Genomic DNA, 27,068 nt, shown 5'->3' with positions numbered 1-27,068 from the left:
CTCTCTCATTCATTCTTTCTCAGTTTTTTTCTTTTCTTTATTGTGTGTGAGGTTCCCCACTTCCCACCCCTCTTTTAATGGGTTTTCCAGGCATTTATGATGCCAGAGTCCTTTTTCACTCTTTCTGGAAAGTGGATCCATCATGACAGCCAAGACGCGTGGATAAGAAAAGAGCTTTGACCTGTCGGGTGGGTTTGAGTGACGGGAAGGTTAACCAGGTCTCCCGGGTTGCCTCTTTAAACTGACGGCTGCTCTGGCTCCTCTTGGACACTGTGGCCCTGTTGGCCCTCCAAGTTGTTGACTATAGGCTATGGAAACTGAAAGGGGAAAGTATCTTGGGGAGCCTCAATCATTGTAGACCACTTGAAATTACACATTTTTACGGTCATTCTTTCATATTTTTTGGGATGATTATATTAAAAGGCAAAATGTCGCTGGTTCTTTTACCAGTTATTCAGTTGGTTTCCAATAACAATTCAGTGATGTGTATTTAGTCTGTCCTCCACTAAATACAGTCAACTAGTAATCATAGGATTTTCTTGACTAATTGAATAATAATAATAATAATAATAATAATAATAATAATAATAATAATAATAATAATAATAATAATAATAATAATAATAATAATAATAATAATGATGATGATGATGATGATGATGATGATGATGATGATGATGAAATAATAATAATAATATATTAATACTATTATAATAAATCTGTAAAATGTGCATTTCCCTGTGCAATCTAGTCCCTTGCTAAACACAAATGCATACTTGTGAATATTATTGTCATGCAAGGTATGTGCTTGTGATTTTGTCTGTTTGTTTTTTTTATTGCCCATAGGAAAGTCTTTCAGGGCACGCTTTTACAGGAAGTGTAAATCAATCATCCGAATACCGTTTTCAAAGTGCAGCGTCTCATAGACGTTAAAAAAATAAAAATAAAAATGAATAAATAAATATGGAGGGCGGCTGGGTGGCGCAGCGGACTAAGCGCTCGTGACCAACGCGAGAGATACTGGTATCGAATCCGGCTGTCAGCGTTGCCTCCCGCTTGGCCGGCCGTCATACTGACTCAATTGGCAGAGTCAGCAGGAGGGAAGCCGGTGGGGTGGTATTCTGGTCGTTGTAAACGGCGACTCCTACAGGTCGGTCAGGGCGCCTGCACAGTGAGGGCGTGAGATGGTGAGGGTAGTGTGACCTCCCACACGTTACACTTCACCAATGAGAGTCCTCGCTGCCAGGTGAAAAGAGGCTGCTGGCTGTCTCCTATGTCTCGGAGGAAGCATCTGATAGACTTCAGGGCTCCCTAGACCGACCAGTGGGGGGCCACATGCGAGCAACGACCAGGAAGGGGAGGGAGGGGGGGGGGGGGGGGGGGGGGGATTGGCATAACGACTAAACACAGAAAAACAGGAGGAGAAAAAGTGGATAAAAAAAAAAATAATAATAAATATGGAATAAAAAAGAAGAACGGATGAGTTTCTGAAACTGGTCTCACAGACTGACCAAAACGACATAATGGAAAACGCCAACATCGCTGTACAAAGTTTATTGCAAGTTTAATACACAGCAAATCCGATACATTATGTTACAAAAATAATCTCAAAACAACAACGTATGTACAGAGCGGACGTCTCCTCCTGGAGCACAGCGGACTGACCGCTGAAGCCTCCGCCGCGTCCTGCCTCTCGACGCCGAGAGGCCGCTGATGGGTCTTCACTGAAATCGATGTGGAATAATTGAGTTGGACACACATGGTCTACATGTTATGACAAAAGGGGGAGGTCTTCAAACTACTGGCAGAGAAATTGGTCTCATTAGATCACCCGTCTGTATCACCGAAAGCCGCCACGTGGTTCTTATCGCCGGTTCGTCTCTCCCTAACGAAAGCTCAGACTGCGTGAACAGGGATGATTATAAGAATCGAGGCTGCGAGTTTGGGCCACTCGACCGAACCCAGGGTCATTTGAGTGGTTGGTATGTGGAGTATCTATCGGGGCCCATTTTTGCCCATTAAAGAGAAAATGAACGTGTTTACACTTTGAGGAGTTTTGAAAATATATAGGTCCGCTCAGCCTATATTTTCATATGCGTTCTTGCAAGGTGAAGCTGGAATTTGAGGCCAGTTTCCCACCAGCCTACCATATCTGGGTCAACTTTCTTGAACTTATCGTAGTAAATAATAAGACGAGGGTCTTACAAAAGGCCCACAAGGTGAGCACATATCCTGAGAAAGGTTGAATGGATTAGGTGACCCTGTTCCCATTAATGGTTCATTAGGACATTGTGATGATGACTCTCTCCAAGCAGCCTGGTCTGGGACAAAGATTGAGTGTTTCTGGTCATGACCTCTCCTCCCCTGAACCCCATGACTCCTAACCTAAGTCCCCACCACCTCATCCAGGAAATTCCTCACAGTAGCTGAACACCGAAGTCTCAAGGCAGCCACTTGTCTCTCTCCTCTGTTATGGGAATTGACAAGTTCCTGTGTTGAGTCAGTTGCTTGGATGAAATATGGACATTTCCAGTTCAAAATTACTTATGGGAATCTGTGGGGGGAAAGATCTTTCTAAACAAATAGCTGGATTACCCTCCTCTCCAAATAATCTAGCCATTTTATGTCGGCAGGAAAGGATAACATCAAGTATCATTTATCACCAGTAAGTGTTTTTGGTTAGGGTCACCGGATATGAATTCCTGTGTCATATTTCCACTGACGGGAAAATCTAAAACATTGCGGTTTTTATTACACAACTACTTGGATAACAGCGCTGTTCTTGAACTGTAAAATGAGTTTCCTAGGAGAAGTACTATTGTATGCATACTCTTCATAGACACAAAATATATTTCCCATTTTATCTTTTCACAACCAGTGAATAAATTGAATACACTTGGAATACACTTTTTTTTTTACCCTTGACTGCAGAGCAATACATCGTAAACTAGCCCCAACATTGCCATTCATTCATGCATTTGTGCAAAGTCTGTGTCACAAAGGACACCAATATCATGTAATTGAAGTCCCATGTCTCGTGAATGCAATAGTTTAGCAAGTTCTTTGGCGAGAACACGTTTTCCCAACTACTTCAGAAGAAGTAAACTGTTACCCAGAATCCTCCAAAGTATTGCTTGATGTGTCCAGCAAGGTCAGTAAAAACCTGTAGAAGGAATAATAAAAAAGAAAAGAAAAACCTTCCCTAATTCCTAACCAGGTCAGCCATTGCACTTTGAAGCTATATGAACGTAAAGCAATAAACAAAATAAAAACGGAACCAAGAAGCTGGAACTGAAGCTTAAATGAATTGCACCTATTCTCAGGATAGGGAAAAGGGGTCACTTTAGGGGAAATGCCCATTAAAAAAATTAAATAATAAAAAAAAAAAAAATTGCCTGCGATTTAGATTTTTGAAGTGACTGAAGTCTTAATGGAAGGTGTTTGCATTAGGTCGGATCATCATGGTCACTTTCTTCAGGGAATAAGCTCCACCCCGGAACTCGGCCCAGTAGACGCCATCCTGGTAACGACTGCGGTAGTGCCCGCCACGGTACCACACGCCGTTCAGGTTAGAGTGAGCACAGGCATTATACCACCAGCCGCCCTTCTGGTAGTGGGCACAATTCCCTACAGACAAACAAGAAGTGAAAATTAGTCTATTGGACATGCATTCAAATCACCCAGTGTTTAGTGTAAATTCCATTATTTCTTTAATTTGCTTAAAGCCCACCTTTCTAATCCACGTCATTGTATGACTCCATTCGCTGTGGCCGATTATTTGCTTACAAAACTGGACAGTGGAGTCCACTGAGACTTTGCTGCACTGCTAGGGTCATGCTGTGGAGTGACTGGCACAACAGTGTGCTCATGAATCAGTACAGTCAGGCCTGCTGTGACTAACTCCAGCATTAAGGCTCTTTTCAGCAAATTCCCCCATAGGTGGCCTTTGTAATATTTCCTTATTCACCTCGTTCTTGGAATGGAATAGTTTCAGAGAACTATGGCAACCTGAGCTTCTGCCATTGTTCTGCGCTCCTAAGTAGGGCATCTGTGGGGAAAAAGGCTGACCATGTGGAAATGAGCACTTGTCTCCTTCATCTGTTCCCCCTCACAGGAGCCTCTGATCTCTTTAGTCACGCATTACCTTCCAAGGCTTTCCTTTGAAGTTGAGCTTTGCTCTAATGGTGTATCATCAATAAACATGACGTTTTGTTATGAGCGATCACATAGTCATCCCCGCTGCCATCCGTTCAACTGACGAAGTTCAAAAACGTGTTATACTTGACCACAGCCTGGTTCTCTGTGAACCGGAGGGGGGTGCGTTGTGGCAAAACCCACTGAGTTGGTGAAGTCTGATGTTCAGTTATTGCCGCCCACTGGGTGATTGGCTGATATCAATCCCTGTCTCCTGAGATGTTCAACCATTGTGTAGTAGTGTGACGTGTGCCTGGTGCCAGTGTATGGCAGCCATTGAGCCTACATAGCCCAAGGTTGGGTGCTACCAGTGGTGGTGAAGGAGGCCATTTCCACCCTACACTGTGGGGAGCGCTTTGAGTGTCTAGAAAAGCGATATATAAATGTAATGATCATTCATTCATTCATTGGCTGCGTTCTCATGTGGTGCACTCACCTGTGTACACATCGTGGTCCCTGTCCAGCGTAGTGAACTGCTTGTTGTTGTGCCAGGTGAGGGAGTCTCCGGCGTTACCGTGGTAGCGGCCCACCTTCAGCTTGTAGAATTCGGCCTCGGACTCGACGCGGAAGCTTGCATACTCCGCGAAGGTCTTGCGACCAGACCAGTCTTCCAGCGTCACCAGTAGCTTGTACGTGCCCTGGTTTGTCAGCCAGTAGATGTTCTCGAGGCCGAGCCAGTACTCGCCATCGATGTTCCCGAATCCTTGCTGCAGGAGGAAGAGGACGGTGAATTACTGTGGTTTTGAATATTATCCATTTATATCTCTGTGCCCAGTGGGTAGATTCCAAGGTACACCTGAGGAGGAGCGGTTGTGTGTTCTCTGTGATCTGGGAGTGATGGAGGATTAATTTCATTTAGTTTTTCACTGTCCCTTGTGCACCGACTTGAGGAGGGTTTTATTTAAGAAAGTTCAATTTGTAAATCCGGATTTGTTTTGGAAAGTCTGAGCGTTGAGTTGTTGAGTTGGTTTTTTGTGGAGGAGATTTTCAGTTTTGCAGGATTTTTGGAGAAAGCATGGCACTATAAAACACCTTATATCCTATATAATTGTATATGAATTCCTCTTGTTTCTTTGAAGTACATTGTTTACAGCTTGTTATGTTTTATTTAGTTCTCTTTTTTGTGGCCATCTTGGTCTATATACTTATTGTTAAGTATACTATATACTTATTGTGTATGTGTCTTGTAAGCCCATACATAGTTTGATAGCAGAAACCATACCTGCATTCTCATCACTTGTTCTGCAACTGAAAAAGAGCCAACATAACCGTTTTTCTGCCCATGGCTATATCTGTGGCTACACACCACCCATGCTAGCGGAGTCACGGGGCACGACAGCATCTGTGCGACACTGGTCTGATGTCAAGAGTGGCCGCATAATGGCAGGATGTGTTTAAGACATCCTCTCTCTCTAAGCTCACTGCACGTCTGGGTCCCTGGCTCCTATTAAATGGCACATGGATTGAATCACAGGGGAGCCCTTTCTCGCTGCCAACTGCGAGTGTGTAATTGGCGACTCTCGTGTGTCTTGAGGTGCTGCGTTGCAAAAGAGAGAGGGGGCTTGGAAATGTTCCATTGGGCTCTTGATCTAGATCTTTAAAGGGGATGTACAGTATGGTGGAATTGACCTGTCTCAAACCCTGCCCCTTTTCTTGATCCTCCAATCACAACTGTCGCTTACCTCGGACAAACCAAGTTTGTCCGAGGTAAGCGACAGTTGTGATTGGAGGATCAAGAAAAGGGGCAGGGTTTGAGACAGGTCTATTGGTCCAAATGGTCCCGTTTGTGTCGCAGGATGTAAAGCAGCCAAATGTCTCACCCGACACACGCGGCTTATGTCATTTTTGTTCCAACCAGTGATATATCAGGGTGGAAACTTCACTCCATAGTTAGGGTCCTTAAATCATCCAATGTCTGAATTGGCCTATATCAAGTGCCTCCCTCTTTTCTTTGTCATCCAATCACAACTGTTGCTGATTTGAAAAGGATCAAGAGTAGAGGGTGGGGTTTGAGATGGGTCGATTGGAATTTCTCACTTCACAAGTTGTGACCCCTGGAACATAGATGTCACCATAGCAACGTAGCATAGATGTAATAACTGGAACCTAGTATTGATGTAATGTGCCTCAAGTGAATTCTGAGCTCACGGGATAATATTGGAATGATTTTTGTTTTGTTGCTATTGGCCGATGAAGCCGTTTCCAAGTAACATGCTTTTCGTGTGACTTGAGAAAGTTATGAGCAGAGAGAATCAATGTAACTCTGTACTCAATGACCTTTTCCTGTTTTTCACCAATCAAATCAAAGCATTTACAGCAACATTTCAGGAAAGCAGGGGAAGACCCTCGGTTGCTAAATTACAACATCACTTTTAGCTCTTTTTTAGCAAACGCCTGGTGATAGTAATTGAATAACGGGTGATCATTATTAAATGTCAGTCGTGGCTAGTGAGCTGGGTGGATGGCATTGTGGCAACAATGCCATATTGGTACGAGCTGCGTGACGCGTCATGCTACTGCTAATTTGATCTGTACGATTTTAGCTGTTGCTCCGTTCCCACGTTTGTGCAAATGTGTGTCTGCCCACACGTATTCCACTATAAACAAAACACTTGTCAGTCAAAAGGAATTGAGAAATACCAGGGGCTTTACCAGGCTTCAGTTGGACCTACTGTGCTGGGTTTGTCTGTCAAGTCATTTGTCAGCCCAAAACACTATGAGAATAAAATATATATTTGGGCAAAAACTAATTCTACTTCTAACCAATCGTGTATCTCATAGGGCAGCGGTTCTCAAACTACGGGTCACGACCCAAAGTGGGGTCGCGGGTAGGTGACAGTGGGGTCATGCATTGGCAAGTAAAATATATATATATATTTTTAATGTTCTGGCAACATATTTTGGCTAAATATGCCTCATTTTATAAATGTGTATTGATAACATAGTGCTGTAATAGAAATTTTGAATAAATATGTATGATCAAGTTCAACAACGTGTGCTTTTATTTTGATATTCCTTACTTCCACGTTGAAATTATGCGATACATGTGGGGTTGCCAAAATAAATCCTAAATAAAATGGGGTTGTGGTATAAACAAGTTTGAGAACCCCTGCCCTAGGGCTTCACATCATCAGCACTGGTAATCTAGCCAGCTAGCGAGCGAGCTAACATGGAAGCAACAGAGATTGATTGGCCCGGTTGTTAATCCACCCAAAGCAAGCCCAGCCAGCTGGGGAGCCACACTGGCCGACGCTAACCTGATCCGCCAGATGGTCCGTTACACAGAACCATCTGGGAGGTCGTCATCTGACACCATGTTCACCCGGAGCCACCAGGTGTTCCTCAAATAGCGTGTTCATTTTGGCAGCTGATTTTGATTTAGTTTTAGTCTTTTGACTCAAATGTATATTAGTTTTAGTCACTTGAATATTGTTTAGTTTTAGTCAACGACTAAAACTAGACGTTTAAATATAATTTTAGTCTAATGCATTTTTGTCATTTCTTTTCGTTCTGTAACGACCTCAGGAAGCGGTGTTCTATCCACTCATGTTTCCCCCTCATGCTTTTTAAAACCACTGTGCCCTGAATAAGCAACAGCAGGTAACCTACGAATAAGAGCCAAGATCAGTTTCACCGGTTAAATAAGTCTTAACTGTATTGACCACCCACCGCCGGGATTGCTTGCTATTATAGCAAATGGAAACGCTCTGGGCAGTGAGAGGATTCTGTCAACATACTGTAAGCAATCAACCTAGATTTCTCTATATAGACTAAATACATTGCTTTATGTAGCTGATGGCACTTCTTGTTTAAGCAGGTCATTGGATAGCAGTGGACTGGTTTACTAGTAAACCGGTGATTGCAGACTAACGTCCGGGCTGACGTTACTCCGATTTACTCTGGCTAACGTTACACAGATTTCAGTGAAACTCTCCTTCAGCTCATTTACCTTGTAATTCTCCCAGTTCCTGAAAAAGTTGACGGAACCATCCTGACGCCTTTGGATGACCGTCCAGCCACCGGGGTCGTGCCTCTGGTCACACCACACCTGCATGAGCCGGTTGGCATTCTCTGGCTTCACCAGGTACATGTCGGTTTTGGTGTGCCCGTCATCCAGAGCCTGTAGGCAGTCTTTGAAGGGACCTGCACAAGGGATTAAGGGACTACGTAAGAACGGAAGGCAGTATCAAGGTTGGGTTCACACTTTCAATTCAAAATATACACACTGCAGTTTATTTGCCAATGATCCCGTGGTGACCGGTGGCTTAAAGGTTAGACGGGGCTTGTGAAGGCAAGGTCGCCCCCCTTCTGGAGCGGGGAAGTGAATGAATAATGCTCTCCGGTCCCTCGATACCAACCGCTGAAGTGGAGCTTCTCGTTGGCCAACAGTCTGGTTGTACTGGGCAGCTCCCAGATGTGAATGTGTGTAGCTGTGTGAGTGTTAACCTGCGCCCCCAAAATTGTCCGTTTTAGTTTTTTAGGACTGCATACTATTTTTGCAAACCAAAACAACATACTTTATACTTATAGCACATGCATGAGCCTGGTCTGTTTTGAAAGATGACATTCTGAAGTTTCTGATTCCAGAAAGATAATTCACTTTTAGTGCTAATGAAATAGAGTAACATAGGTCTTTTTATCCACCATTTTCCTGTCTCTGCTGTGCAGGCGCCCCCCAACCGACCTGTAGGAGTCGCTGTCCACAACGTCCAGATTACCACCCATCGACTTCCACCCGCTAACTCTGCCAATTGAGTTAGTATGACGGCCGACCCAAGCCGGAGGCAACGCCGACAGCCGGATTCGAACCCGGTGTCTCTTGCGTTGGTGACGAGTGCAATGTCTGCTGCGCCACCCAGCCGCCATTTACTCAAGTATTTCTGTAGTAGTTAGTAGTCCAGGGGTAGTATTTCCCCAGAAGGTGGTATGGCTTACACACGGACCCATAGCCTGAAGCCTTATGTAGTATATGTCCAAATTTCATAAAGATCCATTCAGAAATGAGTGATTAGGAGTGATTTTGGTAAACTGTGTACAAAAGAAAAACTCAGTTTTCTCATAGACTTCAATTCATTCGGCTGTTGTTAGTTTTTCACCTAGATCCTAGATCATACATCCCCAGATGGGGTATCATTGGAAAGCCACACTCATTGGCTACAACCCTCCACAATCATTTTTGAGATCGCCAAATGATTGACGGAACTAGAGCCCCAAGAGTCGGGAGTGGTATTTTACTTCTTAAATATGTGTTAAGGTTGGACAGGACAACCATATCATGCCAAAGCTGTTCCAATATTTCAATAAAGAAATCTGACAGTCTGAATTGATTCAACTGTTAGAGAAAGTACAAAGTTAGGCGCTCACACATACAGTGTGTGTGTGTGTGTGTGTGTGTGTGTGTGTGTGTGTGTGTGTGTGTGTGTGTGTGTGTGTGTGTGTGTGTGTGTGTGTGTGTGTGTGTGTGTGTGTGTGTGTGTGTGTGTGTGTGTGTGTGTGTGTGTGTGTGTGTGTGTGTGTGTGTGTGTGTGTGTGTGTGTGTGTGTGTGTGTGTGTGTGTGTGTGTGTGTGTGTGTGTAGCATGTTTGTGTATGATATTCCCTCTTAGGACAACACTTAACTCAGTTCTGGCAGGTCTAGACTCTGGACTGGGAAAGCTACCCCCTACAGTTAAGCTCACATGCAGCCTCCAACCTGCTGACAACCTCTGGTCATTTGGCCAGTTGTAACACTGTTGCCTCGGGACTGTTCCCTTAGTCTGTGGATATAAAGTCTCCCACTTTCTCTAAATGCCATTATTGAGTGCTGGGACCCCCCCCCCTCTCTCTGCTGTTAGACCTAGCATTGACTTTGGCCGTGGTTCTGGACGAGGGAATAGCTGCCGCCAGGCGGACCGGGGGGCCAAAAACAACACTGGCATGAGGGCTGCAGAAAGAGGTAACGAGCGCTTTAGCAACACAAGTATGCTAACGGTAGTCCTTGTAGATTAGCAAGTACTAAAGTGTTTTCTCTCAATACCACTGCTGGTAATGGCATTTTATTGACAGAGGCAGCTGAATGGTCCCCCGAGGTTGGTGATGCTGAGTTCCGTGGGCTGGTGCTGCTGGCTACAAGGAACAGTCAATGCAACCAGTTTGCCATCTTCAACGATGATGATGATGACGCGGTCTGATCTAGCTCCGGTTTGTAGTAGAAGACCACTTCTTCTAGGTCCGTAGAGTTGCATCCCTTTATGACGTAACTATAAAGCGGCAGCCCTAAAGTATGCCCGTTGTAATTTGAAGCCCTTTCTATGGCATTGGATTAGCGCAACTCAATATTAAACGGTGAAGCTCATTATCCAGACGTGTCTGTCTCTCTCTTCCTTCCCCTGCTTGGGAAATACTTAGAGAAGGGTTGTTGCCCCCTAGACATCATTTCCTGCTGGTTCTTAATAAGGTCGTTTAGTGATTTTCCGTTGCAACCTGAGTAGTAAGTGCAGTGTTGTTTTTATTATGACTGCATGTCTGGCAGAGTAGCGTGTGTGTGTGTGTGTGTGCGGGGGGGGGGGTGTCATGGGCACACAGCATAGAGATGCTATGTGGTAAATTGATATTGGGCAGCTAAGTTTAAAACTACACATGATCATATGTCCAGAAGAATCCAGCACCAAAAAAGAATTGATGAATGAACTCCCCCCCCCCCCCCCCCCCCCCCCCCCCATCCAATGCACCCTGTGACCCCCCAGAAGTAATGAGAAACCTCCTCCAAAATTAATTGAAACGGTTAAAAATGCAGCCCTGGAAAATATCTAATAAAATACTATTTTCAGCCATTTTCACCAAACCACATAGTATAATGATAGTGGAAGATGCCATTCAAGTGCACGTAAGGGACACCATTTGGAAACTGTAACATGTTAACAAGGCAGGCACACTGCATGTGACCATAGACTAATGGTGCCTTTTAAATTCTCCTGGACAACCTTGAGAGAAATGGCACCTCTACACTTTCCATCATGTTGTCTTGAGACCCTGGGAGCTGTTGCTGGCAGCCTCCTCTGCCCTCACATCTGATGCTCTGATCTCGGCACCAAACAGAGGCAGTATAGGGTTCTTCTTTCTCCTCCCACCTCATGTGGGAACATTTGCTGAGCGCTCGGAGAGCAAGTGAGAGGAAAGAGCCCTCCTGCCGCTTTTCGGATGAGGCACTTTTCTCTTCCCTCCTCCGATTGCCGCTGCCCACACACGCTGCACGCAGGAGTGCGGTGGCGGTGAGTGAAATACACCACCTACATTTCTCCCTGGCTTTAAGATGTTGTGGTTGGTCCCCCCGTCCCCCCACCCGTGTGCCAGCCATTTCAACCCAGCTGCGTAACGCTCATTTAGGGGGAAGAACTCCACGACGGTCCTGTCTCTCTTCTATTTTGGGAGAACGTGCAGCGGGTTTGAAGAGCCGAGGTAATATGGAACAGTAGCCGAGCTCTGTCGGAAGCCTGCTCTCGCTGACTGCCAACACAAATGGGCCTGACAAATCTAATTTGTCTCCGTTTTCACTTGCCCCAAACCCCACCGGCACCCGCCTAACCCTCCCTTCCCAAGAGTCGTAGGATACACACTGGATCCCTCACGGCGGATTCTGCACCTGCTGCATACTTGTTTTTTGTCTTGCTCTCTCCACTCATGTGATTTAGTGCTGGCTTACAGACGCCCGTTGTGAACGTGACATATGGTGAGACTATGTGTGCCTCTTGACCTGCTGGAGCGGACAGTGTTACAGAATGCCACATGCAGACGTGTCTGCGTTTGATAAGCAGGTTCTCGCGCCAGACTTGTCATCAATCAACACACAGACCTGCAGCCCACCCCCACCCCATCGCGTGTCCTCTCTACTTCCCACATCTTTAAATCCCTCCCATACCTGGCTTATTTATTTATTTTATTTTATCTTAATCACAACAATATGACGTAAATGAAGATTAGGAATTTAAAACGGCAACACCTTCAGTAGTAATACCTGTCCTATTTGTAAACCAATCCCTATCCTTCCTGGCCTATTTTAAACTAATCCCTATCCTACCTGTCCTATTTTTTAAACCAATCCCTATCCTTCCTGTCCTATTTTAAACCAATCCCTATCTTACCTGTCCTATTTTTTAAACCAATCCCTATCCTACCTGTCCTGTTTCAATTGAGAGATCCTGTGTGTTCAGGCCTCCAGCCCCCCCCCCCCCTTCCGTGCCTCTCTGACCCCATGGTCTGATGGGTGTTGTCATTTTCATAGACGCAAGGCTCTAATCCTCCTCGCACCTCGTGAATCAGTCTGGCTGCCAAGACCTTTTTTCCACAGCACCAGCCAACCTTTTCCTCTGCCGGGCTGTCTGTTCACCCTTTCACTGCCGCACTACCAAACGGTTAACCCTTTCACTGCGACAATACACGGAAGGTTAACCCTTTTCACTGCCACACAACATCAGGTTAACCCTTTCACTGCCACACTACAGAAGGTTAACCCTTTACTATCACACAAAGGGTTAACCTTCTGTAGTGTGGCAGTGAAAGGCTTAAGATCACACTAGAAGGCGTTCTCTCCCTCATCTAGAGTTGACTTTTTCCCGGACCGTTGACATAGCTAATCACGAGCACAAAGGAATGGTCAGTTGGTGTCGGGTAGGTTGTAGCGAACTGATTACTTTGGTATCAGATAGATTGTAGCCAACTGAAAATGAACTCTCAATCAAATAAATGTATATATATTATTCTATAAAAGTTCCAGTATTCATTTGAGATGTTAACGACATGCAGGCTTAATATTGATGGATCACGCTTTGAGGTTGTAACAGTAGTAGTACCACTAGTAATGAACTGTAAATGGAGGCAAGGTTATGTGCGGAGTAAGCAGTGTTGAGAGAAAGGGGAAACCCACCATTTGAATTTAGACTAATCTCTACAAGGTTGTATATGAGGGTTTCGTGTCATAGACGCACGTGGCAGAAATTTGATAACCTTACACACGGTAGCAAAACCCAGAGATATTTGACCCTGTTTGATCGTAAACCCCTCCCTTCTTTGGTCTCCTCGGGATTCCAAAAACTAGGAATGAGATTGTAATGTATATACCAACCCTGATTTAGAGTCTACACACATGTCTGGGTAAGAATGATAAGATGCTAAGCATTAATAATTGTGCTGTGCGGGTTTTGGTACGCGTGTTCATTCTGTGGTCTGGAGAGCAGTTCCGTTAGCGGTTCCTCTGCAATGGCTTGACTGGATGGGCGTGAAATGTTTTAATTTCCAGTTAAATCAGTTGTGACAACACTGCCCTCCCTAGGAAACTACCACACATGTAGGTCAGCAGAACTAGCGTCAGCCATTACATCTGATGTGGTGGTGCCCTCTTGGGTCATTTCTATCCTCTTATCATTGTGATGCTGCAGTTAACGTCGCATTTATTGTTCCTTGCTTGTAACAACTTTTCCTCATCCCAGCTATTTCCGCTATTTCTGCAAAGGCTTAAACGGCTATTTCCGCTATGGCTTAAATGGCATTCCAAACGTGAGGATCTACAGTAAGCATTACAGCACACTTGACCACCTGTTGTACGGTGATATATCACTCAGCAGTCCCACTGCAAGCCCCACAGCTCCGGTTTTCAACATAAAAAATAACACCTACCATCATCACCCCACTCCCCTGTGCAAAAGTCCCATCAACAAATCATTGTTTTCCCGTGTTGACACTGATTCAAGACAAGGAATCAACAGACAGGTTGACCCCCCCCCCCCCCCCCTGTCCCCATCCCCCCTCTTCATTCTATAACTGCTTTGGTATTCCACCATCTATTTCCCTCATGTTTTTGTGTCTCATTGATTGACACGCATTTTCCCCCCATAAGTGGGCGTTGAAAGGGAAATTGCATGGTGTGCAACCTGTCAGCATGTTTTGGAAATGGGGCTAAATCTGTTTTTCCCATTTCGGGAACTTTTCCCAGATGTTCCAAAGAGATGCTCCACCATTTAATCATGTTGTATTGGAGCGGTTACTAATATGGGAAGATATGGGTTATGATGCGGTTGAACCCATGTTTTGTGTGTGCGGTCCGTGCCTCAGGACACTGAGCAGGACCCACGTGGGTGTCTGCAGTGAGGTACTGTGCATACAAAGAGTCCAACTCCAGTGTCCTTGAGTAACATGGCTAATAAACTGGCTAAATCTTAATAGATGACAATTGTTCATGGCTAGTTGAATTCACACTCTAAAATCACAAACCAAATTGGAAAATCAGCGGCCAAATTGGTTTGAAAGAAAATACAGCTACAGTATTCAATTGGAATTGGGTGTATAAAGTATAATATTATAAATAACAAATAAAATTAAGCTTGTATGGACATTTATGAGTTATACAGTGATGTAGGTATCAGAAATGTAAACAAAATATAATGCTATGTCTTTTCTACATACGGATAAACCATACCTTTTATGGCTGCGTCGTCGTTTCCATGGACACAGTGAATAAACAAGGCTGCACAGATGCCGTGAAATTAAACGATTGTCATTTAACTTTTTTCAACTAATTACCGGATCTTATTTATAAAAGAGACTAAAAGATATGGGGGGAACAATAATATAATAATATTATTCATTCATTATATGTCGAGGGGAAATAATAGGGGTAAAAGTAGCAGTGGTTAGTTTACGTCCTGTTTGGCCAGAGATGTTTGACAGTGGAACGTAGGGGTGTGAGTTGAAATACTGCAGGAGCTCCTGCGTCTGCACATACACCGTGTTACTTCAAGGTTAGACCAGCCGGCCCTGCAGTGATACAGATTCAGCATGTAGCCTTACATGGCATGGTATCTAAATCCAAGCTCTAGCACCACCAATGGATAATGCAATTTACATTGTAACCTATTTTTGCTCTCAATGGTCGGCGAGGGACAACCACTTTGGATCAACAGGATACCGCTGTCATGAATCGAGATGCAGTTGGCTTTGTTGTTAGCTCCAAACTGTGGGCACGCCAAGAATTTAATTAATTGAATGATGGTCATTGTTGCCTTGCGTGTATTGTCGAAGTAAATTTAAACTCTTCCGGTGTCCAGCTGTGAGTGTACCGTATGCCTCCTCCACGGCCGTTACTACATTTGTTTGGCAGTGGAAATGTTTTTAAGTTTTGAATGTGGAACAAAAATAACAATGAGTTCATCAGTGCACAATGAGGATAGATCCTGTGAAGACTGTTTTCGTAGTTGTTATGATGTGTTGTTAACGGCAACAGAAGGAGAGGGAAGGTCATTCTGTCTCGTTACGGCCGTGGTCAACTTGCTCAGTTTGATTGTCACGCTGAGGAACATTCTTTTGAGACGTGACGCAAAGGTTTAATTTGCTTGTTAGGACGTTGCCCTTTATGTTCACAACAAGTATACATTTATGGATCTCGAGTAGGGATTTTATGGTGGTACTTGACAGGCATTCCCCCCTTGACATGCATTCTGTCCTTGACATGCAAGAACCACCAGGCTGAAGAATAGCTTCTTCCCGGATGCTGTGAGACGACTGAACAGTTAATCGCAGCTCATCACTGCCATGCCTCTGCACACTGCACCGTAGCACTTTATGGCACCTATCTCTCTTTTAATCAGTGAATCAAATTAGTTTTATTGAATTGGACTAGGTTTTTATTGAATGGATTCGTTTTCTATTGAATTAATTCGTTGTTTTTATTGAATGATTCGTTTTTACTGGATTTCTATTTAATCAGTTTGTATGTCTATCATGAGGATCAGTAGTTATTTGAGTATTTATTCTAGTTTATCTAGTGTTAAATGGCTATAACCGAGACCTGAGTACTGTATCTCGTGCTTCCATGTCAATGGCAAAAATGACAATAAACATAACTTTGACTTGACTTTGACTTGATTATCTCTTATAGCTGCAGGGTTTGTGTCGACGCAGGCAAACCAGGAAAGACTGATAGGCTTCACAAATGTGTTTGGCTCGCCCCTCAGACGGCAACTTTGCCCACTTGGTTTCCTGTGTTTTGAAGCAAAACAAGTGTAAATCTTTTCTGGTGGCTTTTTCTCATCCAACCCCTTGAAAGGAAAAGCCAGGCGGTGTGTCTCTACTGCATGTTTGTTCACAGCCAGTAATTCACTGAAGCAGTGGCTGACTAAATTTCTACAGATCTGCACTGATGATGTTGTGATAAGAATCTCCAGATTAATGTCGCTCTGCCTCTGCCTGACAGTCCTGCTCTGCTGTTTGCCTTCTCGCTCCACTTAAGAACTCAAGAGATGGACACAGTGGAAAGAAGTCTGGTCTCTTGGGCCTGGATGCAGGCCAGTTAAGGCTAAGAGAGAGAGAGAGAGAGCCATCTGATTGGTGGACTAGAGATATTTTCAGTTGCTGTACCAATCCGTGCCCCTATTCCTGTCCGAAGCTCATTTCCAAAGTGTCTCATCCGAAGAACGGACCCCAACAAGCTGTGGCTCAATAAATATAGTTGTATTCAGATGTTTATATAGGCTTCACGCCAGGCCCCCTTTCCAGTGTCTCACTGCGCGCATCCATCAGCCCTCTTCCCCTGCCTGAAGGCTTTGCGAGGAGCGAAAATGATTTGTTCAGTGTCTGAAAGGCTCTGCGGTGTGTGTATATGTATCTCTATTATGCTGCCGTAGCTCAGTCAAGGGTATTTTCTTTGGAATGTGTAGAAGTGTTGTAGAGCGCTGTGTGCTCGGAGGGAACTGCTTAAGAAAAGCTGTCAAACTATTTATGGCCCTGAATATACGCAATGACATTATTAATTCCATAAATCCACATTGGGACCCGAGCAGAAAGGCAGAGATTTCTGCCTCAGTGCTCACAGGTTCTCTCTCCGTTCAGTCACGTGCTGCACATAGTGTTGACGGCTTCTCCTGAGCACCCTTTGAAGATTACAACAGAATAACTTTCCCCCGAGCTTAGTGACGTCTAGAACAACTTCACTTATTGCCTCTGTCTAGCCTTATTAGAGATACAAGGGGGAGGGGTTGACGGTGCCAGATCCAACATACTGTGTATGGTATGTACTTACCAGAGGGCTTGTTTGTGGTGGATGGGACGTTTGTGCCACCCGGCATTGTGGGTAGTGGTGGCGGCACCGCTTTTGAGTTCTGGTCACTCTGGATCTCATTTGTGATTTGGTTGGTTTGCCGGGTGTAGGTTGGCGGGTGGTAGGGTTTAGGGTTCACGGGAGGCGCTGCAGGTCTCTGTGGGGGCGGCTGAGGGACAACGGGCTGCTGAGGACGCACAGGTCGGGTCCTCTCCCGCTCCCGCTCCACGCCGTGCGAGTGTCCACCCCGCTTACAGTGCTCCTCCAGCTGTATAATCAGGGCACTCTGGTTGCCCGCCAGGGCCGAAAGGTGCTGGTACTTATGATCCAGGTCTCTGTAGCGCGCGGCCAGCCGCCCCATCTCGGCCGTGTGGTTGAGCACGCGGTTCTCCAGCTGCGACACCTCCAGAGCGTTGTCTCGCTTGCGGATGATCTCGTGCAGCAGCTGCATGTAGAGCTGCGTGACGCGGGCGTTCATGTTGCGGCTCTCCTTGCGCAGCAGCTTGACCTCGTTCACCACGCCGCCGTCCACCTCCACCAGCTGCTGCAGCGCCTCGATCTGCCGCCGCTGCTTCTGCAGCTCGCCGTTCAGCAGCTCCAGCTCCTGCTTGTTGACCCGGTTCTCCAGCATGGCCTCGGGCTCCCTGGAGTTGACGCAGATGGCCCCGGTGCTCTTCTGCTGTGGGACGATGAAGGTGTAGGAGCATTTGTCCGTCTGGGACGAGGAGGAGGTGGGGTCCGCGGCCACTGCACGCTTTTCCCGCCCGGCGTAGATGAACTCCCTCTCCAGGGCCTGGTCTCTGCTGTCGAACTCCTGCGCCTCCTCTTGGAGAGAAGCTCGAGGACCGCAGACCAACAGGACTGCCAGTGAAACCACCACAGGGAGAATCATGGTGCAGCTGGGTCCAGCTCGGCCTGTGGCACCAGGAAGGTTTCTGTTTGGAAAGAAGGAAATGGGAAAAAACATTTTAGCGCCCACTCTTCCGCACCACTCACTGACCACAGACATGGAACAAGTGGGGGGGGGGTTTGTTTTATATCATCCCAAAATGTACACACTGTTCCAGTTTTGACTGTTTCCCGCTCTTTAAAGTGGTCCAGCGACTTTCACTGGCAACCCTCCCCATGGAAACGGTGACCGACACCAGGAGCTTGTCTACGTTACACTATTACCGCCGGGCCTGGTCGGCACCCTCAGGTGTTGCTGTTCAGCCTAATTAATCCCATTTTCCTCTGAGAAATGTAAACCGTGCGGGGGCAATAGAAAGGCTCCTGGCTGAGGATGTGATGGAGGAATGCAAGGATTGTTCTAACCATCTCACCCTCGAGGTCTGCTCCGTGTCAGACTATAAACACTCGTCACATGTGTCGACAGCTCCCCCCCCCCGTGCTCTTTCTGGTTCTTGGTGGAACCTTCATTATCTTCCTGTAGCATCAAAGTATCCTCCCTCATGCAGGATAATTAGTCTGTTAAAAAGTCCAGTTAATCTACCAAAGAGGCTTTTGACAGGTTGCCCTTTTGTGGGAAAACTACCATCTAGTAACTAAGAGTAACTTAAGAATAGTTTTCCATGCAAAGCTGCAATATACATTCTGTGTGGTTTCTCATTGAGCCTGCCTAAGCAGGTAAGAAGATGGCATGTCGTTCAACTGAAGCTCTCGTACTTCCTCTCTGAAATGGCAACACCACCTTGTGAAAGCGTATTTTGGAAAAACAACCCTCCAACATAGGTGCTTGGTCTTCAGAGGGAAGCCTGTCTGCCTACATAGTGGCACTATACACTGAAGTGTCTTGAGGTTCTCTTGGCGTCATTCACTGGAAGTAGGTGTGCCAGTGTAGCCTAGTTCCCAACAGTCACGAAATACACTCCAAATACAACTCCAAAATGTTCCTGTAAACAGACATGTGTATTTACCACGTGGAGAAATAAAAAAAAAAATATAAAGATATTTGACATTTTTTGTTTTCTAAGCAGATATATACTTTTTGAAAAACAGGGCTTTTGAGTTGATGAAATCACTGCGCCCAGGCAGCAGTGGTTCGGCAAAAAAATATTCCGAGTATATATCTGCTTAGAAAACTAAAATGTCTATACATTTTTTTTCTCCACGTGGTAAATACACAGGTCACCACATGTTTACAGGAATGTTTTGGAGTTGTATTTGGAGTGTATTTCGTGACTGTTGGGAACGAGGCTACGACGGCACACCTACTTCCAGTGAATGACGCTAAGCTAGGCTAACGGTGTGGCCGTTCCCTAAGCCTACTGCATGCACAGAGAAGAAAAGGGTATGTATCTGCTTGTCTAACTCCAGGGTAGATGGCAAATAAGCTAATTTCCCAAAAAGTTGGCGTGTTCCTTTAACTTAACTATTAAATGTACGTCTAATATATATATATTTTTTAATGCAACTGAAAAGGACTTTTCACAGGAAAAAAGTCACTGGTGCATCTTTTACTTGGTCTTAACCCGAGAGAAACTCTTCACAATAGAGGATCCTCGGGGGGCTTTGCTGGCATGGCTTATGAGATCAAGCTGTACTAAGCCCTGAGCTCTCCGTGTATAGAGGCTACACATAACTAATTAAACTGGAATGCTCCCCAAATTGTGTTTGTGCTTGGATCGCATGTCTTGACGAAATGTCGTTACCCATTGTCCTCACAGAGAGTTCCTCTCTGTGATTTGGAACGAATCCTGAGAATGTCAAAACATTTCATGTCACTGGACCGCGACACTGCCCGCAGTTCCATTCCTCCCCGTTCCCATCTCTCAAGCTCTGAATAAAGTCACTGATGGAAAGGTCCAAACGTAACGTACTGCGTCATCCAAAATGCCTTTCCCTCTGCAGTCTGCACTGACCCCATCCAAGAAAGCCCTTCCCACCGAGCAGCTCACGGAGAAGAGGCCCCTGTTGTGTTGATGTGGAGCTTCTCCACTGTTATCAGTCTCGGCTTACAGTCAGATATGAGGGCATGTTTTGATGATGATGTCTCTTACACGGGTTTATGGGAAGGAATGCTATCACATGATCGGAATGTTCAGCGATACAATCCACAGGCCGGGGTCTCCCCTCAGCGGTAACGGCTTTGGAAAGACACAGTGATCACTCACAGTGCACTGTTGCATCTTCACTCAGATAAGTCACGGCAATGCAGATTTCATCTGTCGGTGGATTTCTAAACTTAGCATAGAGCCATATGGAATCCGCGATCACGGAATCGCGGACGGAATCGCGGAATTGAGCAATAAAAATGGAATCAACTATAATTTTTTTTTTTTTTTTTTTTATGTTGTGGGACTTGTACAGCACTTTGTTCAACTTTGTCAGTGCTGTAAAGTTTAAACCTTTTTAAATCTTAGACAAACAAAACACTTTGCTTTCATGAAATATTGTAAGCCGTCATTTGAGGCTTTATAAAAGCAGCACAATGAACACAAATCTGTCAGTGCCGAGTCCGACCTCATCTTAAATAACAAACAGCATTGCTTAACAAAGAGAGGCAGAGGGGCGGCTATGTGGCGTAGTGGGCAAGGCGCTCGCCACGAATGCGGAGACGCTGGGCTCGCCTGTTCGAGCCCAGCGCTCCACATTGCTTTCAGTTTAGCTGGTCGTTCATACTAATACACATTGGCCGTATTAGGGGGTGGGAAACTGATGGGTGGGGATCGGGCGTTGTGGACAGCGACTCCTACAGGTCGGTTGGTGCGCCTGCGCAGTAGAATCAGGAAGTGTCGGGGGCAGCGTGAGCCTCCCACGCGTTACTCCTCGCCACTAAGAGATCGAGCTACGCAGGTGAAAAGATGCAACTGCTGTTACCTCAAGTACCGGAGGGGACTTGTGCTATGTATGACTTAGTCCACATTGCAGCCGGCTTGTGGGAGGCAAGAAACAGCGTTCGTGACAGGGGAGGGTTGGATTGGATGATACGAAATTGGGATGGGAGGAAAAATATAGAAAATGGGAGAAAAAGTGGATCAAAAAAGAACAAAGAGAGGCAGAGTTGATTTTGCAAAAATATATATAATTTTTATTTTATTTTTTTAATAATCGAATTTTATTTTCATATTCGAATCCCATGCCCATCGAACGAAGCTTCGAAGTATTTAAGACAGCCCTATTAAATGGTCTGTTATATCTTATTAAATTGTGGACATTTATTCATTCCCACTTATTAGACACTATTTCTGATGGTAAAATGAGCATACAAAGCAAAATACAGAATTCAGAAATATTAAAACGGAAAAAACGGAATTTGGAAAAAAATAAAATGGAATTTGGAAAAAAATTAAACGGATTTCATATGGCTCTGACCTAGCGCCGTGGCTGGTGTTTTCGTTAGTCCTCTAGTCTACGGTGTTTGAAGACATGTTTGATTCGAGTCAATATAAAGCCAGGTTCCCTCACTCAAGTGAACCATGAGCACATTTGATCTATGAGGCAAAAGGAATTTTTATTCCATTTCAGTGGATTGTCTGGCGTGAGTTCTCATAGCTTCCCCAGATGACTTATAGCGTGTCGTGGCGTGGCCCTCCTTTCACACATTGTTAACAGAATTGAGGAATTGGATCCGACTTTGTCCTTCCTTAGACTTCTTTGTCACTCGTTTGTGAAATCAGTTGTGTGTGCCATCATCGCTTGGCACAATTCCGAATGACCTCGCTTTTTCCTACGTTAATAGAATTTATATTATCAGTGGAATTCTTTTGTAGATCCCAGCCAGTTAAAAAAGTCGGCAGTAGGCCTTGCTTCAATGAAGCGCAACGATTTTTATTTTATTGGATTTCTCGTTTGCCATTGGGTGCGTCCATTATATTGTTTGAATGGCTAGGACTATATAAACAGAAAAAAAAAACTAAAGATCAAGCGGGATTAAGGTTCTTTAGAGAAATCATGTCCATGGTCTTGCACATTTGACGTAACCTGTGTGCATGTGTTGGTGGCTTATATGCTTATTAGCACCGTTGCCAGGCGTGGTATGACTACACCGCATATGTCTTCCTGACAACCATGGTCCATTTACAACATCTCAACTCCTCCCCCCCACCATCACCACCACCCACCCACCCACTCCTCAGACTAATCTTGCAGTGTATGTGTGTTTGCCTGTTGGCTTGAGTGTTTGTGAGCTCATGAAGAGGGCTGCTGCCAATTAGCATTGTCTATCTGGGGGATCCCTGTCTAGCAGCCAGAGGAAATTGCATGAGATCGCAGGTCAAACATGTCACACGGGTCATAGTGTGCACCCACAGATGTTCGAAAAACAATAACCTTGTGACTTTATGTATTTTATTTGTTATCTTATCTTGAACAGAAAACGTATTTTAATCATTTTTCTTTCTCTCTACCAGCTGGCTTCCTTAATGGTGACAAAGCTTCTACTTTTATTACCTGATTTACAAATTAAAGTACAACCAACAAAACATTTGTTGAAGTTGGGGACTTAAAAGTGTTCCTTTCTAAAGGACGTAAAAGAGTCCCTCTTGGTTACATTATATTAAACCTGGGGCTTCATCAATGTCTCTTCTGCTTTTAAAAGCTCTCAATAGGCTCTGTTTGACCTCTCCCAGGGGAATCTGTGTGCTCGCTCTGACCCAAGTGACCTGCGATTCTACCCTTTACCTTCTTGGTTGTCAGGGGGTTTGTTCTCAGTTAAACTGAGCTCTCTCAGACAATCAGGGGGGCTAAATTTAACATCTGAAGAAACCAGAAACCACGCCCCTCCTCGCCCACAGCAAAGCCTTTGCAACCCAGATGATTTATTTTCCTTATGTCAAGAGTGTCTCGTTGAGATTAAGCGCAATTATCTCTCTTTCTCTCTCTCTCTCTCTCTCTCTCTCGCTCTCTCTCTCTCTCTCTCTCTCTCTCTCTCTCTCTCTCTCTCTCTCTCTCTCTCTCTCTCTCTCTCTCTCTCTCTCTCGGGTGTGCACTATGACCCGTGTGACATTTATGACCAGCGAGCTCGTCGGGAGAGCGCTAGGAGATGTTCTATCTGTTGCTATCGAGATCTGCTACTAATGGAGATGAGTTGTCCATTGGATTTAGAATCATTCAACTCAATTCCAGTGAAATCTTGACTGGATATCCTTCTACTTGTCCTCAATGAGACATTGTGACGTAACCCATGATCACACTTGTCCTCAATGAGACGTTGTGATGTCACCCATGATCATCCATGTTCCTTCCCTTCCCTCCCCCACTCCCTTTGGTGTTGTTGTTTTTGGACCATGAACACTGAGAGTCAGCTCTGGCTTATTGTCACGGCGATCAACCCTGTTGGCGCCAAGGTGTTCCAAAAACACACGTTTCAACCCCATCATTTTTGGCAGCCATGTGTGTTTGCATATGTGATAAGTGTGTGGTTATTAAGCATTTAGCCAACAAGCATTGGAGCACTTAATAACACACACACATGCACACGCAGGCACACGCACGCACATACAAACACAGCTGCTTTTGCATTTATCTGACCAGTTCAGTAATCATCACTCCTGTAACCGTGGCCAGACGAGGCTTAGCGTGGTTTCCTGCCACATTACAAATAGGTTCGTATCTTAGCCTGGATTGCTGAGAGTCGACATGCCATAAATTCCCCAGTCCACAGTAAAAAACCAAGACCCAGGCTGCTATCTATCTGCCAGACTGCCCAACGCTCAACACTTCTGCTGCCCAAGTCATGTATAACTATAAGAACCATCAGTTAGCGCGAGGCTACATGTGTTGTCAGACACGAGACGTCTCTGTGGCTTCTGGGATTTCACGTTATTAACATCATTCACTCAGAGAAACATTTCCAATTGTATGCACGCTCTCTCATCTCTCATCTCTTTTCTGTCACTTCACTCATCCATTGACTTACTCACTGACACAGACACACACACATGCACACTCTCATCCACGTGCACACAGTGACACACACACAAATGCACACTCATCTATGTGCATACACACACACACGCACACACAGCTTGATACGACGGCAGGCACAGCTGCTGAGGACTGTGACTCCGACCTGTCTGCACCACAAACATATGTCAACGTCTTGTGTCACTGTTTCAAACCACAGAGAGGGAGACAGAGACAGAGAGAGAGACAGAGACAGAGAGAGAGACACAGAGAGAGGGAGACTACAGAGAGAGAGAGACAGAGAGAGATCCAGAGAGAGAAAAGAGAGACACAGAGAGAGGGAGACTAGAGAGAGAGAGACAGAGAGAGGGAGACTAGAGAGAGACAGAGAGAGGGAGACTAGAGAGAGAGAGACAGCCAGAGAGAGATACACAGAGAGAGAGACAGAGAGAGACAAGAGAGACACAGATAAAGGGATACTAGAGAGAGAGAGACAGAGAGAGACAAGAGAGAGGGAGACTAGAGAGAGAGACACAGAGAGAGAGACAGCCAGAGAGAGAGAGACTAGAGAGAGACAAGAGAGACACAGAGAGAGGGAGACTAGAGAGAGAGAGGGAGACTAGAGAGAGAGAGAGAGAGAGAGAGACAAGAGAGACACAGATAAAGGGATACTAGAGAGAGAGAGACAGAGAGAGACAAGAGAGAGGGAGACTAGAGAGAGAGACACAGAGAGAGAGACAGCCAGAGAGAGAGAGACTAGAGAGAGACAAGAGAGACACAGAGAGAGGGAGACTAGAGAGAGAGGGAGACTAGAGAGAGAGAGAGAGAGACACAGAGAGAGGGAGACTAGAGAGAGAGGGAGACTAGAGAGAGAGAGAGACAGCCAGAGAGAGAGCCAGAGAGAGACAAGAGAGACACAGAGAGAGGGAGACTAGAGAGAGAGAGACAGCCAGAGAGAGAGAGAGACTGAGAGAGAAATATACTGCCTCAACTTACTCAGCACCTGGTCACCCCCTTGTTCATTGAAAGTAGGTTAAGTGGTAGTTGACTCATGGATGCCTGACCAACTGACTGCCCGTCAGCCTCTTGTCGGTTCACCGACCCCATACACTGTGACTAAACCTGAATCAGTCCAATGATTTCCATTCCCTCTCCAGTAAATCACAGTCTCCTATTTACCTTGTTGATTTGTGAGTGACTAATATATTTGATTCATGCTACGTCTCGACTTGCAACTTGCCAAGTCCAGCAGCTACACAAAAGCTCCATTCAGCTCGTTGAACAGAAATATAACCACAAGTAATGAGATCAACAGGTGACGTTTTTTTTTCTAAATGCAATGTTATCTCATGCCGACAACCGCAACGCAGCATAGATGAAGCCTTAATTGGCTCAGACACTGCACACTCTGTGATTGATAGTACCACTTATGAATGATTACAATAACGAAGCCGTAATCCTCGTCTGGAGTCTGTCGACTATTTTACATCAAACAAGGTAACAAAATAACAAGACAGTAATGAGAAGTGAGGGTAACACAGGCTCCGATTTAAGGGAGCTGGCACTACTTTCTAAAAAAGTTGACGCAGCTGTCGTAAGATCAGCCAATATGTAATTACAACACAAACAATCTGTCCCATAAGTGCCGGCTTTGCCACTGAGATCTGTGAAAGTGCAGTCGCAGGCATGAGCAAAAAAAATAAACCTGCTGGTTCTTACCAGATAATTGCCTTGCTCTCCCTCTAGTCTCCTTCTTTTACACTCTCTATCTATCTCCCTCTCTCTTTTAAATCCCTTGCCTTCCCGGCAAGATTGATGGAGGCTCTTCACCGAAGGAAGTCATTCCAAATCCATCCTTACTGTCTTTTTTTTAGTTTGTTAGTTGATTTCTCTTCCCTTGTGCTCCTTCCCTTCCTTTATTACCAGTCGTCAAAGAGATGTGTGTTCCTCAGGTGGATATCACTGGGAAAGTATCCAACGCCTTGATGTAGTCTTTGCGAAGAGGCGGAGCGGTTTTAACGGTCCCTGATATGGCTAAAGACTCCAGTCCTGAGAGCCAGGGACAGGATGCCTCTTCGGAGGTTGTTGTCTCTCTCTTCTCACTTGGAGGTTCATTCATCCCCCGGCAGAAGCAGCCTCGTCAGTCTGTGGTCCAAGTGATGAGTACTGACCTATGAAAGCTCCTCCACATGCTCCCTGCTCATCTGTCCCGGCACTGAGTCACTCACGTGTGTCACTCAAAAGGAGATCTATCTCCTTTCTACACACTCTCTCTCTCTCACTCTCTCACCATTAGAGGTGAGACACTTTTTGCTGCTTGTAGTAATCAAGTTGTGAGTGGGAGCCCCTCCCCCTTCTTTACCCCCCCTCCCCTCGACACAAAGGAGATCATGCGGCAGGAGCGAGGGGGCTCCCAGTCCCCCCCTCCCAGACCCTTGTCCCCTGCAGCCCCCCTAGAGCCCGGCCCCACAGGCACTCCCAAGCCCTCCTCCCACCCCCACTCGCCTAATCCACTCCCTCCGTCGGCGTGGTTACTGTTGGTGTGTTGGTGGTGATGGGGGGGGGGGGTGAGGGGGAATCAGCCAGCCACACAGACACCAGCTGAAACTGTTGCAGAGGTCACAGATTTGGAGCATGTGGCTCTTGACCCGGCGTGCGGTGAGAGACCCAGCCAGGGGGGAGGAGAGGGAGGTGGTGCCGGTTTTCTACCTGGAAAATAAAACTTTTTTATTTTGAATCCTTTCTTTTTAGGGATATACCGATACCTTTTCTTTTATGTCTGATATTTACTGATATAGATGTGATGTAGTCTTTATCATTTTTTTATTATATATATTTGTTTTAAGTACTACTAAAAAATAAATACACAGTAATCCCAATTTTTGTACATACTGAACGTGATAACACACTGTGAATGGAAAATAATCTGCCTTTATTGCTTTTAATGCAGTCATTATGTTTCA

General features: G+C 45.3%; 2 protein-coding genes across 4 annotated transcripts in view; one reads left to right on the top strand and one right to left on the bottom strand.

Moving 5' to 3' along the window:
- Window positions 1–27,068, top strand: part of LOC311236352 (ras-specific guanine nucleotide-releasing factor RalGPS1) — a gene marked incomplete at its 5' end in the record, with an annotated part of 298,894 nt that overhangs the window by 128,604 nt on the left and 143,222 nt on the right.
- angptl2a (angiopoietin-like 2a) lies at window positions 1,548–26,406 on the bottom strand. Of its 3 annotated transcripts, none has more exons than XM_084325315.1 (5): window positions 25,825–26,406; window positions 17,242–18,194; window positions 8,144–8,337; window positions 4,631–4,901; window positions 1,548–3,627 (listed from the first exon to the last, which is right to left on the bottom strand). In XM_084325315.1, exons 2-5 carry the CDS (start codon window positions 18,149–18,151, stop codon window positions 3,428–3,430), a joined length of 1,575 nt encoding a protein of 524 aa, XP_084181441.1. In that variant the 5' UTR covers window positions 18,152–18,194; window positions 25,825–26,406; the 3' UTR covers window positions 1,548–3,427. The 3 variants fall into 3 exon arrangements, with proteins under 3 accessions (XP_084181441.1, XP_084181442.1, XP_084181440.1); XM_084325316.1 differs by having other exon boundaries at window positions 26,029–26,406; XM_084325314.1 differs by having other exon boundaries at window positions 26,277–26,397.

The sequence above is a fragment of the Notolepis coatsorum genome (genome assembly GCF_963971535.1).
Source record: "Notolepis coatsorum genome assembly, chromosome: 11".
NCBI lineage: Eukaryota > Metazoa > Chordata > Actinopteri > Aulopiformes > Paralepididae > Notolepis > Notolepis coatsorum.
Note: the sequence above shows the minus strand (reverse complement) of the source record. Positions and strands in the feature narration are given on the sequence as shown.